The sequence below is a fragment of the Mastigoproctus giganteus genome, chromosome 13, assembly GCF_048544385.1.
Source record: "Mastigoproctus giganteus isolate SK-2022 chromosome 13, ASM4854438v1, whole genome shotgun sequence".
In the NCBI taxonomy this organism is placed as follows: domain Eukaryota; kingdom Metazoa; phylum Arthropoda; class Arachnida; order Uropygi; family Thelyphonidae; genus Mastigoproctus; species Mastigoproctus giganteus.
The window spans coordinates 5,050,173-5,066,837 of record NC_143587.1 but is presented as its reverse complement, the minus strand read 5'-3'; the positions used below and the strand labels follow the sequence as shown (position 1 = coordinate 5,066,837).

At 37.8% G+C, this 16,665-nt stretch overlaps 1 protein-coding gene across 2 annotated transcripts in view; it reads left to right on the top strand.

Moving 5' to 3' along the window:
- Positions 1–16,665, top strand: part of LOC150075728 (eukaryotic translation initiation factor 4B-like) — a 178,061-nt gene that overhangs the window by 50,059 nt on the left and 111,337 nt on the right. For both annotated transcript variants that reach the window (XM_090388176.1, XM_090388177.1), the window contains exon 3: positions 2,634–2,803. In XM_090388176.1, the coding sequence (XP_090244302.1) occupies positions 2,634–2,803 (170 nt within the window). The remainder of the gene's footprint in view (positions 1–2,633; positions 2,804–16,665) is intronic.

Here is a 16,665-nt window from a genome sequence, read left to right as displayed (position 1 = left end):
TTGAGATTCTGCAAATTCCACAAGTCTTTCACCTCTTTCATTTCTTTCACCAATTCCAAAATTTCCTATAGTTCCCCTTTCTGCACTGTTTTGTCTTTTTCCACCCTTAGCATTGAAGTCCCCCATAATAATAGTGTAGTGGGTTTTCTGCTCATCTAGAAGACTCAATTTTGGTGTATATTTCTTCAACCTCTTCGTCATCATGGCTTGATGTTGGTGCATAAATCATTATAACCTTTAGCTTGTACCTCTTAGAAATCTTGAGTATTAGTCTTGACACCCTTGGTGATGTACTTTTGAATTCCAAAATGTTGTTTTTAAAATCTTTATGGATCAGAAACCCAACTCCACCTTCACTCCTTTCACTGTTTCCATTGGTGTACAGCAGATTTCCACTTGATAAACTTATAAGTGATTCATTTCTTCTTTTTGTTTCAGCCAAACCGATGATATTCCAATTCACATTTTCTAATTCCTTTTCCAGCTCTAATATCCTGTGTCTTCACCGGTGATCTTACGTTATAACAGGCCAAGTTCAGTTTCCGTGCATGGCACCTTACTCTTACAGATACGATTATAATTTATTACAGTATATTATAATATTACATCTTGTAAGGCAGTGATAAAATCTTATGGATTATACAAAGGGTACTAGGAAAGTTTTGCAATATGACGCAACAATGAATCACAGGAAGCTGCTTGTTGCTGCATGTTGAGACATGTTCATATGTGCATAGTAGTCGCCGCGCCAAGTCGATGGGCTCAGTTATTCATTAGTAGTGAGAGTGTAAAGTGCTTGCGATGGCATCGTGGTCACGAAATGAGATAAGGACAGTTTTGCGGTATAATTTCGTGCGTGGTTTAACCATAGACCAGTGCTTAGAAGAAATGACTCTTGCACTAGATGATGATTGTCCACATCATACAACGATATTCAGGTGGTATAGAGAATTCCAAAGGGGAAATTTCACTCTGGAGGATTCTGAGAGGCTGGGAAGGCCACGAACGTCAGTTACGGAGGAAAACGTTACTGCTGTGAGGAAAATGCTTGACGAAAACAGGCGAGTGACCTACCAACAGATAGAGGATACTTTGGGCCTAAATGCACCAGCAATTCGTTCGATTCTGCAAGATCATTTGCACGTGAAGAAACTTTGTTCTCTCTGGGTGCTGCATCAACTGACTGAAGAGCAGATGACACGACGTGTGACTTGGTGCCGGGAGATGTTAAAAAAGTTTGATAAGGGACAATCTCGGTATGTGAACAACATCGTGACAGGTGACGAGACTTGGCTGTACTATTACGATCTGCCGACCAAGGCTCAAAACAAAGTTTGGGTCTTTGATGATGATGACACACCCGTAATTGTCAGAAAATCCCGATTTGTAAAGAAGAAAATGATAGCTGTATTTTTCAAATCGAGTGGAATTGTGGAACGTGTCGTTTTGGACACGCAGAAGACAGTCACAGCTAAGTGGTATACTGAACAATGTCTGCCTAAAGTCATTGGATCTATGAAGAACCTGCGGCCAAAGTCAAGAATGGACACCTGGTACCTCCATCACGATAATGCTAAAGCTCACCGCACCAAAGCCTGCACCGAATATTTGACCACGACAGGACTGAAACTTCTCGAGCACCCTCCCTACAGTCCAGACCTTGCTCCCTGCGACTTTGCACTGTTCCCGCATGTGAAAATGAAGCTAAAAGGGAGGCGGTTTTCCAGTGATGAGGACCTTCTACGGGCTTGGGACAACGAGTGTGCTTTACTCCCAGTGAAACTTGGCAGAACTGGTTTAAAGATTGGTTTCGGAGGATGGAGAGGTGTATTGAATGTAGAGGAAATTACTTTGAAAAAATTAAATAAACAAAGCTGTATTGCAAAACTTTCCTAGTACCCTTTGTATATTGATGAAAAATCAGTGTACTTATTGATATTAATCATTTGAATTTTTTTTTTTTTTTTTTTTTTACTGTAGATTTTTCAGTCCTTATAAAAAAAAATCTTAAGATACTTGTGTTTTTTTTATATTAAACCTTACATTGTCATCATTAATTTCAAAAAAATTAACAAAAACTGTTGTCATATGCTGTGATTTCAAACTTTTAGGTAAGAGATATGTTACCCTAGGACCACAGCACAACTGTTACATTGTTAGGTGTGAATAAATTCCCCATCCCCAAGAAAATATGTAAATTTAAATATTTACATATTTTCTATCATTTGGGCTACTACCCATCTCCTCTGTTAGTTCAGATTATTGAGATTTTTAATGTAATGTCACATATTATTGAGGTTTTTTAATGTACTGCCACATATTCATTTCACTGTCTCAAGAAATATGAAACCTCTGTGGTTTTATATCATGTTGAGTGTCAAACTGGTAAGTGCATTTTTATAAAAAAGTTGATGAAAATTTGTATCTTTTTTTTTTTTGTCAAAAAGTTATATAACCCAACTTAAGAATTTAAGCGGTACTATTTTTAATTTATTAAATATTGCTTTATTGTGATGTGTGAATGAACTGTTTGACTGATTAACTGTAAAAGCTATTTTTATGTTTGTTTACATAATAAAAACATTTATGATCTTGTAGTGCAGTTTTTTTTTTTCTGCTATTAAATTTTTCAGAATCTAGAGAAGAGAAGAAGATTGTATTGCCAACAGCACCAAAAGCATCAAGAGGATTAGATATTGATATTACTAAAGTTCCCAGAAAACCACCATTTACTGCATTTGTAGGAAACTTACCATTTGACGTTTGTGAGGAGGACATTCATAAATTTTTTAGACAATTTAAAGTAAGTGATTTCAATTTATTAAATGAACATGTGTTTAAAGAATAATGTATACTGTTAATGAATGCCTTAGTGAATTTTTATTTCATCTTAAATCTGTCCTTGTACAGGGTAATTCAGAGGTATCCTCACAACTTAAGTCTTCGCTACAGTTTTTGTTCGCTACAATCAGCATCTGCTGACAGATGCTGACTGTAATTGGAGTTTGCTCATTTGTTATTGATTGTTTATGTAGCTGTCTGTGGCATTGCAGCAGTGCGAAAATGAAATGCAACAGACTGGAAATGGTAAAAAGAGTAGAGACAGCAAGTCCCCGAGTTATGTAACTTCGGACTTACGTAAATTTTTTTTTCACTCAAAAAAATTTTTTTTTTTAGGATTATAAAATTTAAAACAGCGAAAATAAAAAAATATATAATAAATAAGCAATCAATAATGACGATCACGGCATGCACAAGTGAGATGCGGAGTAACAAGCATTAAAAATACAAATGCAGAGTAGATTCTTAAAAGAAGGGGACACATAATAACGTAAAAACCTAGAGAATTCCAGCTATTGGTATTACCGCAAATGCAATAAGATCGAGTTTACTGTACCCGTTTATAATGAATTGCACTAACGTAAAGGTCCAATAAACCAGAAACTGTAAATTGTCTTTATTATTTTATGGTAGTGATCTCCATAAATATGCTTTGGTTTAATGTAAGCTTGCATGGGGTGATAATAGTAAGTTTTCGGCTTAACCTTGTGAAGTTCTTTACAGAAAATTTAATTTTGACCGTCATGGTGCCGACTAAGAGAATAAGTGACAGCGGTACTATAAATCTACCAATAAAAGAAAAGCGATCGATTTGGATCAGAAAATTAAAATAATAAGGGTCATTTTGCCAATCTCACTAGATGAGCTGCTAGTAGGGTGGCCACATGAGAGCTTGGTAGATAGGCACCTGAAATGAGACCTAATTGAAGTGTAAGGCAATGAGGGGAGAAAGTAAAATAAATGAGGATGAAATTTTTACTTCTATAAATGATTACAGAACAAGGGCTATAAATTCAAATTGCAAGGGAAGAGGTTTAAAGTGGATTGCCGTCAGGGAGCTGTTATTATTCGAATAAGTTGACCCATTGGTGGTTAGGTGGACACCTTGTTGAAATTTGAAGTTGATCTGGATAGATAAATTAAGTGAGGAGGGAGTCAGCTAGGTAAAAAAAAAGGTAAAGTGCAGCCATTATCAACCCACTGCAGGATGGAAGCCTCCTCAACAATTCATGCTGAGGGAAATGAACCATAATCTGCCATGCTGGTCCATTGCGGGCTGGCAGATCGACCGTATTTAGCAGTCAGGGGCTTGAACCCCGGTCTACTCAAAGAGCGTGTGCTACTGCACTCCCACTCCTGATCACTTGGCTACGGAGTCAGCTAGGTAGCTTATATTATTTATATATTAATTAATTGATTTTTTTTTTATTTTTTGTGGCTTGTGCAGCAAAAGCCTTGATCTTCCTCGCGGCATATGGCTAATGCTATTCCCCTCTTAGAACGTTATAGACCTTAGTCAGGACCTCTAAGGTTCCTAGTTGCCAAGTTCTGTGGTCCACGTATTCAAAGTCTCCTGTAAGGAAGTTAATTCTGAAAATGGCACCTGTGCAGGTGCCATTTTGCAGATCTCACAAAGTGGATGGTTCGTGTTACCCTTTGAAGAAGCTTGTTATCTGTTTTTTGAATGTAGTCTGCATACTTGGACACAGTATTTCACGCGCAGCCTTACAACTTTATAGAGTAAGATTATGACCAATTTATCTCTTCAGACAAATGTTTGATAAATCATCGATGGGTTACCAAGGGCCTTCCTGTCTGCTTGTCTACACTACTTGGAGAACTTCGTGTCCAACCATATCAAAACTCCCCAATTCCTTTTTATTCAACCCCATGAAGTGTATAAGCTGTTTTGGGATTGCTATTTCCCCAGGTGTAAGAACTGCATTTTGCTGCATTAAATTGTAGCAATCTTTTCTGAGCAATCTTGAAGCCTATCCAAGTCATTAGGTATATGCCGTCAGCTACAGAAGTTACCAGTAACCACTCTCCCAATCTTCACACCTGCAAATTTTGACACTACATCCTCTATTCTTTTGTCATTGTCATTTATGAAATTTGGAAACAACCGTAGTCCCCAAACTGATCCTTGGGAGATCCCACTTGTTAGATCAATCTGAAGAGTAACTATTAATTGCAATTATCTGACACCTGCTCTGCATCTTCTCACTTAACCATCTTAGAAACTTATGATCTTTGCCATCTTAGCAATTTTTCATACTCAGCTTTTACCAACCTAACATTTTCTGTGGTACTGTTAATTTTGGTACTAACTTTTCATTGTTTTCATAAATGGCCTTCCTTCTTTCATCTGCACCTCCAATGTTCAAGTTGCTCTCTGTGCAGTTGATCTTAAGATCCACTCAGCAGTGAAGGAGATTACCGATTCTCAACAGCTTCACTGCACCCTCAATAAATTTTTTTTGTGGGTATCTCTGAATGGCTTGTCTGCTAACCCCTCAAAGTGCAAAGTAATCTCTTTCTCATCCTGTAGATATCACAACTAATAAATACAGAGTACACTATTAACTCTGTGATCAACAAAAGGTGTGGCCAAGTTAATTACTTGGGGATTCTCTTCTCCAGCAGTGCTAAATGTGATGCCCATGTTTCTTAAAATCACCAGCAAAGCATTCAAAACACTGGGATTTATCAAACGGAACACTACAAATTCAAAAGCTACAGATATGCTGTTATCCTTTATAAAACTATTGTTCTGCCAATGCAGTTCACCCATTTGGAATCCTCACACAGACTTTAATTAACAAAATTGATGCGGTCCAAAAAAATTTTGAATGTTACTTTATGTTCTGTAATCCTCTACTTTATCACAGTGTACTATGAATCGCTGTGTGATAAAATAGAGTTATTGCTGACATCACCCTTCTAGCCAAAGAAATCACTGGAACTTATGAAGCATCTGATATTCTTAGCAAAATCAACTTCTCCTTGTAGACAAGTCAGGAACCCTACACTGTTTCACCTTGACTCTGTCATTGACTTTTTTGACAACTCCCAATCACTGATGAACTCCATCCACAACTTTGCCTCTTCTCTTGAACTGCAAAGTGACTAGCTCTCATCTAATTATTGTAGTTTATTATTTGTTTTACTATTTTCTTTTCTCCAATTGGTTAATTAATTAATTTATTATTTGTTTTACCAGTTTAACTTAATGCATGCCTTAATGCATCTTAACTTAATGCATGCCTCTTTTGTACATATAATTTTAATGTTTGAATCTATATCAATGTTTATCTTATTGTTGGATTCCTTATTATTGTTATCAACTCTGTTCATTGTTCTGCCCTCAGATACACTGTTAATGGTTACCTGTTGTGTATCTTGTTATTAATAAAAAAAAAAAAAAAAAAACTCCATGAGTGAATAGTGAAACAGCTGGTTGTAAAGTGAGTTATTGACATGTATATTTAGCTTTTATAGTTCTATATATTTTATAGTTTTATATATTAAGGCTTGTGATATAGTTCTGCACAAATCGTTTTTGTATAAATTGGAACAATGTGATACCGTGGGTTGTGTAGTGGATAAAACATTGGTTAAACAATAAAAGGCTGTTGCTCTGGCTGAACTGGATCATGGGGGTTTTTGCTGATCTTTCAGGTTTATTGCTGGATCCCTTCTTATTTTTTATATTTGTGATAACATTAATGGAAGTGAAGCAGTGTTTGATGTTAAGGTTTTCTGATACAAAGGTTGGGAGGTTGGTATACAATAGTAGCCAAGGTTTGTAAATTAATCAAGACTGCTTCAAGTAGGACTTATTAAGTAAATTGTTTAGTTTATGTAGTTTAGAGTTTTTTTTTTTTTATTTAGTTTAGAGTAGTAATTAGTCCAATATTGATAATGAAAGTGATAACATTATCCATGATTACAATAAGCAGTATGCACTGTAATAACTTTTTTTTTATTAAATTCAAAAATTTGTCCCATACATTGAGTTCCCAGCTCAGTTTCAAATTGATAAGTAGCAAGTTGAAATTTCTGATAACAAAGCACTACTTGCCAATTCAAGTTGCATATATAGACTTAATATTTTCATTGCTATCATATTTTCCGAAGGTGTTTTCCTTCTGCTTAGAAATTTGCTCATATCCAGCCGGTTCCTAAAAAGGATAACACATCCCTCCCATTCAATTATCACCCCATTGTACTTACCTCTACTCTTTCTAAAGTAATAGAGAAATCAATTAACCGCCAACTATTAAACTATCGAGGAACTTTCCATCTGTGGGAAAATTCAATGGTAAAGTTTGGTGAAACTTAAGCAGTTGCATAAAGGTCTTCTAAATAAGCATCCATCTTATGGTTTTTCAACTATTTTTGTAATTGGGTATCCAGTTTTCTCTCTCTGACTGCTCACTGCAGGTGATGGTAGATGGCTGTCTTATAACTGCACCACTAACGTTGGTATTCCCCAAGGTTCAATTCTTTCTCCTATTCTTTTCCTCTTGTATAATAATGATCTTCTTCCATTGATTGAAAATCCTATCCATAGTTTTGCTGATGATAGCATGTTACATCCACCTTCCAGTTGGAGAAACCTTGCCCTGCTCAAACAGCTTCAACTTCTCAAATATCTGCTACCAATTCCTTAAATTCTGATCTCCAGGTCACTTCAGCCAAGGATAAAGCTGACCTGCTAGCATCCCATTTTTCTTCCTTGGAAATTTGCTCATATCCAACCAGTCCCTAAAAAGGGCGACAAATCCCTCCCATTCAATTATCGTCCCATTGCAATTACTTCTACTCTTAAGGCGCCTCCGTAGCCAGGTGGGAAGGAGCAGCAGTGCGTAGCACATGCTTCTTGATTAGACCGGGGTTCGAGCCCGTCACCACCAAATACGGAGGATGCGGAAAGGTCAGGGAATGACCACCGCATTTCCCGGAGCAATATGGCCTTAGTTGCTAATGCTCCTAAAAAAAAATCAAATAACAAATAACAAATCAAATAACTTCTACTCTTTCTAAAGTAATGGAGAAATCAATTAACTGCCAACTCTTAAACTACCTAGAAACCTTCCGTCTGATCAACGATCGCCAGTATGGATTTCGTCAGTGTCGATCCACTGGTGATATTCTGGCTTATGTTACCCACTTATGAATTAATTCAATGGAAAGGTTTGGTGAAACACAAATAGTTGCTCTTGACATCTCAAAGGCTTTTGATCGTGTTTGGCATAAAGGTCTTCTAAACAAGCTTCCGTCTTATGGTTTGCCAGCTGTTTTTAGTAATTGGTTATCCAGTTTTCTCTGTGATCGCTCACTGAGGGTGATGGTAGATGGCTCTCTGTCTTCTAACTCCTTTACTAATGCCGTTGTCCTCAAGGTTCAGTTCTTTCTCCCACTCTTTTCCTCTTGTATATTAATGACCTTCTTCCATTGACTAGAAATCCTATCCATAGTTTTGCCGATGATAGCACATTGCATTCCACTTTGCATTTTGAGAAACCTTGTCCTGCTCAATCAGCTTCAACTTCTCGAAAATCTGCTACCAATTTCTTAAATGCTGATCTTCAGGTAATTCTCCAGTGGGACAAAGACAACTTAGTTGATTTCAACCCTTCTAAAACTCAGTCTTGTCTTATATCTCGCAAAAAGGATTCTTCTGCTCCTATGCTTATCTTTAGTGACATTCCGATTTCTAGGCAAAATGATATATCTCTTTTGGGGATTACCCTGACTTCTAATCTTTCTTGGCACAAGCATATTACAAATATTGCTTCCTCTGCATCTAAAAAACTTGGTTTTCTCTTTCGCTCTCGGTGTTACTTTTCTTCCAAACAGCTGCTCACTCTGTATAAATCGCAAATCCGCCCTGCCATGGAATATTGTTCCCACATGTGGGGTGGTGTCCCCAAAACCTCTCTCAGGCTTCTTGATTCCATTCAGAAGAGGGCAGTTAGGTTAATTAATGATTCATCTCTAACAGAGTCTCTCCACTCCTCTTTCTCATAGACGTACTGTTTCTGCTGCATGCCTCTTCTACAGATACTTCCATGGGCACTGTTCTTTTGAATTGGCTTCTGTAATTCCCGCTCTCTCTTTCAAAACAGTCCGAACACGTGCCGCCACCAGCCAACATCCATTTACTGTCCAACTTCAAACCCACAGAACCAACTTTTCATCTTCCTCATTTATTCATTCAACTGCTGTCTTCTGGAACAACCTTCCTTCATACGTATTTCCTGAATATTACAATCTAGAGAAGTCCAATGTCAACAAATATCTTCTTTCGTCTTCTCATCCTCCAACCCAAGCACGGTACTAAGTACTATTGGTTCTAATACGTCTCGTGTTTGGGATTTACGTAAAAAAAAAAAAAAAAAAAAAAAGTCATTCTCCAGTGGGGCAAAGATAACTTAGTTAATTTCAGTTCTTCTTAAACTCAGTCCTGTCTTATATCTTGCAAAAAGGATTGTTCTGCTTATCTTCGAGCGATGACACTCTGATTTTGAGGCAAGATTATATATCTCTATTGCGTATTACCCCGACATTACACACATAAGCACATTACAAATATTGTTTCCTGTGCATCTAAAAAACTGGGGTTTTCTCTTTTGCTCTCTGCATTACTTTTCCTTCCAAGTAGCTGTTCACTCTGTACAAATTGTAAATCTGCCCATAGAATATTTTTCCCACATGTGGTGCCCCCAAAACCTCTTCCAGTCTTCTAGATCCCATTCAAAAAAAGGCAGTTAGGTTAATTAATGACTCATCTTTAACAGAGTCTCTCCACTATTTGTCTCATTGAACGTTCTGATTTTAATACGTGCCTTTTCTATAGATACTTCCATTGGCGCCGTTCTTCTGAATTGTCTTCTATAATTCCTTCTCTCTTTCAAAGCACTCCGAACATATGCTGTAACCAGTCAACATTATTTTTACTGTCCAACTTCTAACTCACAGAACCAAATTTTCTTCTTCCTCATTTATTTGTTCAACTTCCGTTTTCTAGAACAACCTTCATATGTATTTCCTGAAAATTATAATCTGCAGAATTTCAAATCTAATGTCAGCAAATATCTTTCATCTTTTCAATGTTCAACCCACCCATGCATGGTATTAAGTTTTTTTTTTTTTTTTATGAAACCCCCAAACATGAGAGGTATTAGAAACTATAATACTTGGTACCATACTTGGGTTGGAGGTTGAGAAGACAAAATAAGATATTTGTTGACATTAACTTGAACTTCTGTAGACTGTAATTTTCAGGAAATACATACAAAGGAAGGTTGTTCCAGAAAACAGCAGTTGAATGAATAAACGAGGAAGAAGAAAAGTTGGTTCTGTGAGTTTGAAGTTGGACAGTAAATGGATGTTGGCTGGTGGCAGCATATGTTCGGACTTTTTTGAAAGAGAGAGAGAGAGAGCGGGAATAATAGAAGTCAATTCAGAAGAACAGTGCCAATGGAAGTATCTGTAGAAAAGGCATGCAGCAGAAACAGTACGTCTATGAGACGAGTGGAGACACTCTATTAGAGAGAAGTGATTAATTAACCTAATTGCCCTCTTCTGAATAGAATCTAAAAGCCTGAAAGAGGTTTTGGGGGCACTGCCTCAGATGTGGGAACAATATTCCATGGTAGGGCAGATTTGCAATTTGTACAGAGTGAACAGCTGCTTGGAAGAAAAGTAATGCCGAGAGCAAAAGAGAAAACCAAGTTTTTTTAGATGCAGAGAAAGCAATATTTGTAATGTGCTTGTGCCAAGAGAGATTAGAATTCAGGATAATCCTCAAAAGAGATATTTCAACTTGCCTAGAAATCGTAGTATCACCAAAGATAAGATAAGACTGAATTTAGGAAGGACAACTAAGTTGTCTTTGCCCCACTGGAGAATTACCTGAAGATTGGCATTTAAGGAATTGGTAGCGGATATTCGAGAAGTTGATTGAGCAGAGCAAAGTTATCTCAAAATGGAAAGTGGAATGCAATGTGCTGTCATCGGCTAAACTATGAATAGGATTTCCAGTCAATGGAAGAAGGTCATTCATATACAAGAGGAAAAAGAGTGGGTGAAAAACTGAACCTTCTCCAGCATTAGTGGAAAAGTTAGAAGACAGAGAGCCATCTATCATCACCCTCAGAGAGAAAACTGGATAACCAATTACAAAAAACAGTTGGCAAACCATAAGATGGAAGCTTGTTTAGAAGACCTTTATGCCAAACACGATCGAAAGCCTTTGAGATGTCAAGAGCAACTGCTTGTGTTTCACCGAACGTTTCCATTGAATTTGTCCATAAATGGGTACCATAAGCCAGAATATCACCAGTGGATCGACACTGACAGAATCCATACTGGCGACCATTGATCAGACGAAAGATGTTTAGGTAGTTTAAGAGTTGGCGGTTAATTGCAATGGGACAATAATTGTATGGGAAGGACTTGTCACCCATTTTAGAAATTGGCTGGATATGAGCAAATTTCCAAGGAAAAACACTTTTGGAATAAGAAAGTGAAAAAAAAAAATGGCAAAGAACAGGAGTAAGTTCAGGAGCACAGGTTTTGAGAACAAGTGGAGAAATGCCATCAGGACCTGAAGTTTTCTTAGCATCAAGATTAGTCAAAATCCTTCTGACATCCTTTTGACGGAAGACCACAGGAGGCATTGTATGGAGCGTGTTGGGAATGACATAGATGGGACAAAAGTTGCGGCCAATGGCTTTGGCAAGAGACCAGAATGCTCAGCTACCAATCGGACAAAAAACAAGTTTTCTACTCGTAGCCTGTTCAAAATCTAGTTTGGACAGATTAATAACTGCTCTACAATTGTTGCGAGTTTTAGTGTAGGCAGAAAATGAAACAAGCCAATTACAATATGCAACATTCTACTGCCGAACGGCCTTAGCACATTTATTGGAAAACCAAGGTTTAGATAGAGATTTTAAAGTGGAGTGTGGGATAAAGGATTCCATTCCTGCGAGAATAATTTCACTGATACGATCTGAGCAAACGTTGACATCAGAAGTTTTGAAACAGTAGTCCGACCAAAGAAATGTCGCAGGTCATCCCATTTTGCATTCTTGTAATGCCAAACAACACTATGTTGGAAATAGCCATGAGATAAAGGCTCCATTGGAGAAGAGACAATCACCAAGTCATGATCTGAGGTGCCTAAAGGACCACTCACTTCGACCATGTACTTAGAGGGGTTGTTTGTGAGAAAAATATCAAGTGTGTTGGCTATATGGCTGGGATTGTCTGGTATTCCTTTAGGTAAATGAACAATCTGTGCAAAGTCATTAGTAATTGCAAAAGCCTCAGCATCTTGATCAGCTGGGTCGGTGCACCTAGAAAACGGAAGCCAGCTGGAGTTGTGACCATTAAAATCACCAAGGAAAATTACCTCACTGTTAGGAAAGTTGGACTGGAGAAAGTCAAGTTGCAAAGAGAGAAAGTCGAAGAGCTCCAAGTGATTAGTGGAGTTGGGAGAATGGTAGAGACAACAGATGAATTTGACACAATGAGGTAGAGAGATTTTAAGCCAGAGAAGATCGAAAAGAGGAGATTCCAAATTACTAAGTGTCTGACAGGGAATATTGGATTGGATCACCTTTGAGGCAAAAGGAATCATACAATGAATAATTTGAGCAACTGAGATTTCAGTGCCTGAGATATAACCAGAAACTGATGCTTTCATGGAACCATCACTGTTAAGAAACAAAAGAATCTTAAAAATATAATGTTTTTTTGACTTTAACTAGATAACGTGAGCGGGAGTGCAGTAGCACACGCTCTTTGAGTAGACCGGGGTTCAAGCCCCTGACTGCTGAATACGGTCGATCTGCCAACCCGCACTGGACCAGCGTGGCAGATTATGGTCCATTTCCCTCAACATGAATTGTTGAGGAGGCTTCCATCCTGCAGTGGGTTGATAATGGCTGCACTTTACTTTTTTTTTTTTAGATAATGTGATAGTTCAGAAAAATATAGCAGAACATCTCTTTGTAAAATATCATAAATTCAAAACTAAATTATTAACTAGTGCACTACAATGCATTAGGACTTATGCCTCAGGTTGCAAGAAAGTTAGACTATGTACAAATTAGTGCAAATTCATCATGTTAGTATACAGCCAATTCTAAATTAGCAAATTATTTGCAAAAGCGGCATCGTTTAAGTCATATCTCATATTGCATGTATACTTGCGTGTACACCAATGCTAGGAGTTTGGTAAATAAATTTGATGAATTTGAGCTATTGCTCAAAGCATCAAAGGCAGATATTGTTCGATATCAGAGACGTGATGTCACACAAATATAAGGAATGCAGAACTGGAATTTGGGGAGTACAACGTCTAGAGAAAGGATAGGAAGGGAGGAGGGGGTTATGCTATTAGTTAAGAAACACATAAAATCCAAGTGAAGCTAGTCGACATCGCTGGACAGTGCAGTGTTGAGTCAGTTTGGTGTGACATAAGCAATGGGAGATCAAAATTGAGAGTAGGAGTGTGCTATAGGCCTAATGACTCTGATGAGTATAATAAGAAATTGTACAGGGAAATAGAGTGGGCCAGTAAATCAGAGTCTTATAATGGGGTATTTTAATCTCCCAGATATTGACTGCAATTTGTGGATTGGTCACTCACACACTAGCAAGGCTTTTGTGGATTTATTGGATGGTTGTTTTCTACATCAGCAACTAGAGGGAATAATACCCTTGATTTGATTATCAGTAATGATTCTTCATGCATTAAGAATCTGCAGATAGAGGAACCACTAGGTGACAGTGTTCAGTGTGCTGAAGTGGGATTTACTCAAAGACGTAACTACCATCAGGGGTAAAGGGAAAGGCTGTTGCTTTCGAAAAGGCGACTACAATGGTCTGAGCCATTATTTAAATTCTATACAGTGGGACCAACTGATGATGTTACCAACAGCAAATTCAAAATGGGAAGCATTCAAAGAACTTATCTTGGAAGCTACTAGGCTTTACATACCAACTAAGAAATATTGTTCAAGGTTTACGCCTAAATGCATGTCAGATGAACTAATGAGACATATGGCAGAGAAGAAAAATGTTTGGGATACATATAAATTAATACTTGAACCAGAAGCCGATGATAGATATAAGTTGATCTGTAACCAAGTTACAAAGGAGGTTAGGCAGGCGAAGGCAGATTACGAGAAATCTTTGGCAAGGGATGCAAAGAGTTCTTTACTTATGTAAACTCTAGAAGGAAGGGGATGAATCAGATTGTTCCACTTGATATCGATGGTTCAACTGTTGATGATCCTGCTCAGGTAGCTAACAAACTAAATGAATATTTTGCATCGACATTCACACATGACGAGTTATTCAGGGAGGGGAATGCCAGAGGTGTATTCAACTCTGGCAGTAAGCTAGATAATCTTGTAATAACTGAGAGTAAAATTGAGGAGAAATTCTTGAGGATAAACACAAGAAAGGCACATGGGGTGGATGGGATCTATCCAGTTATATTAAAGGAGGCAGCAAAGGAAGTAAGCAAACCCTTAGCCATAATTATGAGTTTCCTTGGACTCGGGGGAGGTACCCATAGACTGGAGATGGAAAAATGTGACCCCAATTCACAAAGGAGGATCAAAGGCTGACACAAGTAATTATAGACCTGTGAGTTTAACTTCTGTTCCCGGAAAATTAATTGAGGCACTGGTTAAAGAAGCACTGCAGGATCATCTAGACAAGACTTCAGTTATAGCTCGGACACAGCATGGTTTTGTTAAGGGGACGTCTTGCCTGACCAATTTGATTGGATACTATGATGCAGTCACAAAAGAACTGGATGCAGGAAATAACTTTGAAATTATATATTTGGATCTTAGAAAGGCTTTTGATACTGTTGCACATGGAAGACTGCTGCACAAATTGGGCAAGTGTGGTATTGGAGGCAAATTGCTGCTATGGATAAAGGGATAGTTGAGGGGGAGAAGACAGAGAGTGGTTATCGGTGGACACTGCTCATCGTGGACTAATGTTATTATGTGTTATAGTGGAGTCCCTTAATGTTCAGTGTTGGGTCCATTGTTGTTTTCTGTATTTATAAATGATATTGATGATGGTATATCAAGCTTAATGTCCAAGTTTGCAGACGATACAAAGGTTGGTAGGGTTGTTAAGGGCAGTACTGATGCTATGCTGCTGCAACAGGATCTGGAAAGGTTGAGCAGATGGGCTGAGAGGTGGCAAATGAAGTTTAACATTGACAAATGTTAAAGTTCATTTAAACATTTCTGTTGAACATCATTTATGTTTAGCATTTGTCATTTAAACATAATTGTTTAACATTGACAAATGAAGTTCTCTGAGCAGTGCAGACGGGCTGCAAGAGTAGCTCATGGTGTCTTATCAATGATATACAGGAATTTTTCTAGCAGGGATAAGGAGGTGATTATTTGCTTGTATAAGTCAATGGTCAGGCCACACCTTGAGTACTGTATACAGGTCTGGAGGCCTCATTTCAAGAAGGATGTAGAGCTGCTGGAACAAGTGCAGAGAAGGGCAACAAGGTTAGTGAATGGAACAAAGAGTTGCTCTTATGAAGAAAAGCTTAAGTTTTGCAAATTACAGTGTCTGGAGACTAGGCACCGGCGAGGTTATCTGATAGAGGTGTATAAAGCCTTAAATGGTTTGAGCATGCTCAATGCTGATGGGATTCTGCCTCTTTCTCAGAATAATCACCTGAGAGGGATAAATTCAAATTGAGGAAAGACAGATTTAGGATAGATGTTCGGAAATTTGCCTTTAGTCAGCGGGTAGTTGGTTGGTGGAACAGACTTCCATCCCTTGTTGTGGAAGTTAATAGCCTAAATAAATTTAAGGCTCAGCTGGACAGGTATTTTGAACGAACGGAGGGGTGAAGAAGTTTTTTTTTTTTTTTTTTCTGCCTAAAGCTGCATAAGCTTGCTTTCTTGCATCATATGCCTCTACTACTGCTATTGTGAATACCTTCATGAGTGGCCATTACATTGCAGTACGAATAAGTAATGCTTCACCTAAAGGAAATGACTCTTGCTACTTATTCTCAGTGGATACCACAACCCAGATGGAACCGTTTTAGGGCTATTTGGCCCTTCTTAGGAGGGTGGGTAGGTAGGTAGGTACCCAAGTGACGTAATGATGGCAAAACATTTATGAAGTATAACTCCGAAATATGAGAGATGCCTGATGGTGTATAAGATGAATTAAGACTATAAGGTCTTATACACCATCAAGCATCTCTCATATTGTGGAGTTATACTTCATAACTGTTTCTGCCATCATTACATCACTTGGGTACCTACCCACCCACCTAAGAAGGGCCAAAAAACCCTGAAACGTACTGTCTGGGTGGTGGTATCCATTGAAAATAAGTTACAATAGTTTTCTCCTTTAGGTGAAGCGTCACTTATTCGAAGCAATGCAGTGTTCATTGTAACTCGTCACGAAGGTTTTCATAATATGAGATATGGCTTAAACAATGCAGTTTTTGCAAATAATTTGCTAATTTAGAATTGGCTGTATACTAACATGATGCATTTACACTAATTTGTACATCGTTGAACTAGTGCACTTTAAATGAAAAGACCCATACTGTTACCACTGCATATAACTTCATTGAAATAAGCAAAGAAACGTTATTAGTAATGGCCGCATGGTGCAAGCCTATGGCTTATGCTGCACCAGCCAAGAAAAAAAAAAAAAAAAACCCGAATAAAACAATGATAAAAAATAAACAAATAATAATTAATAAAAGAAAAGGAAATTAAACCTATCATCCTATAT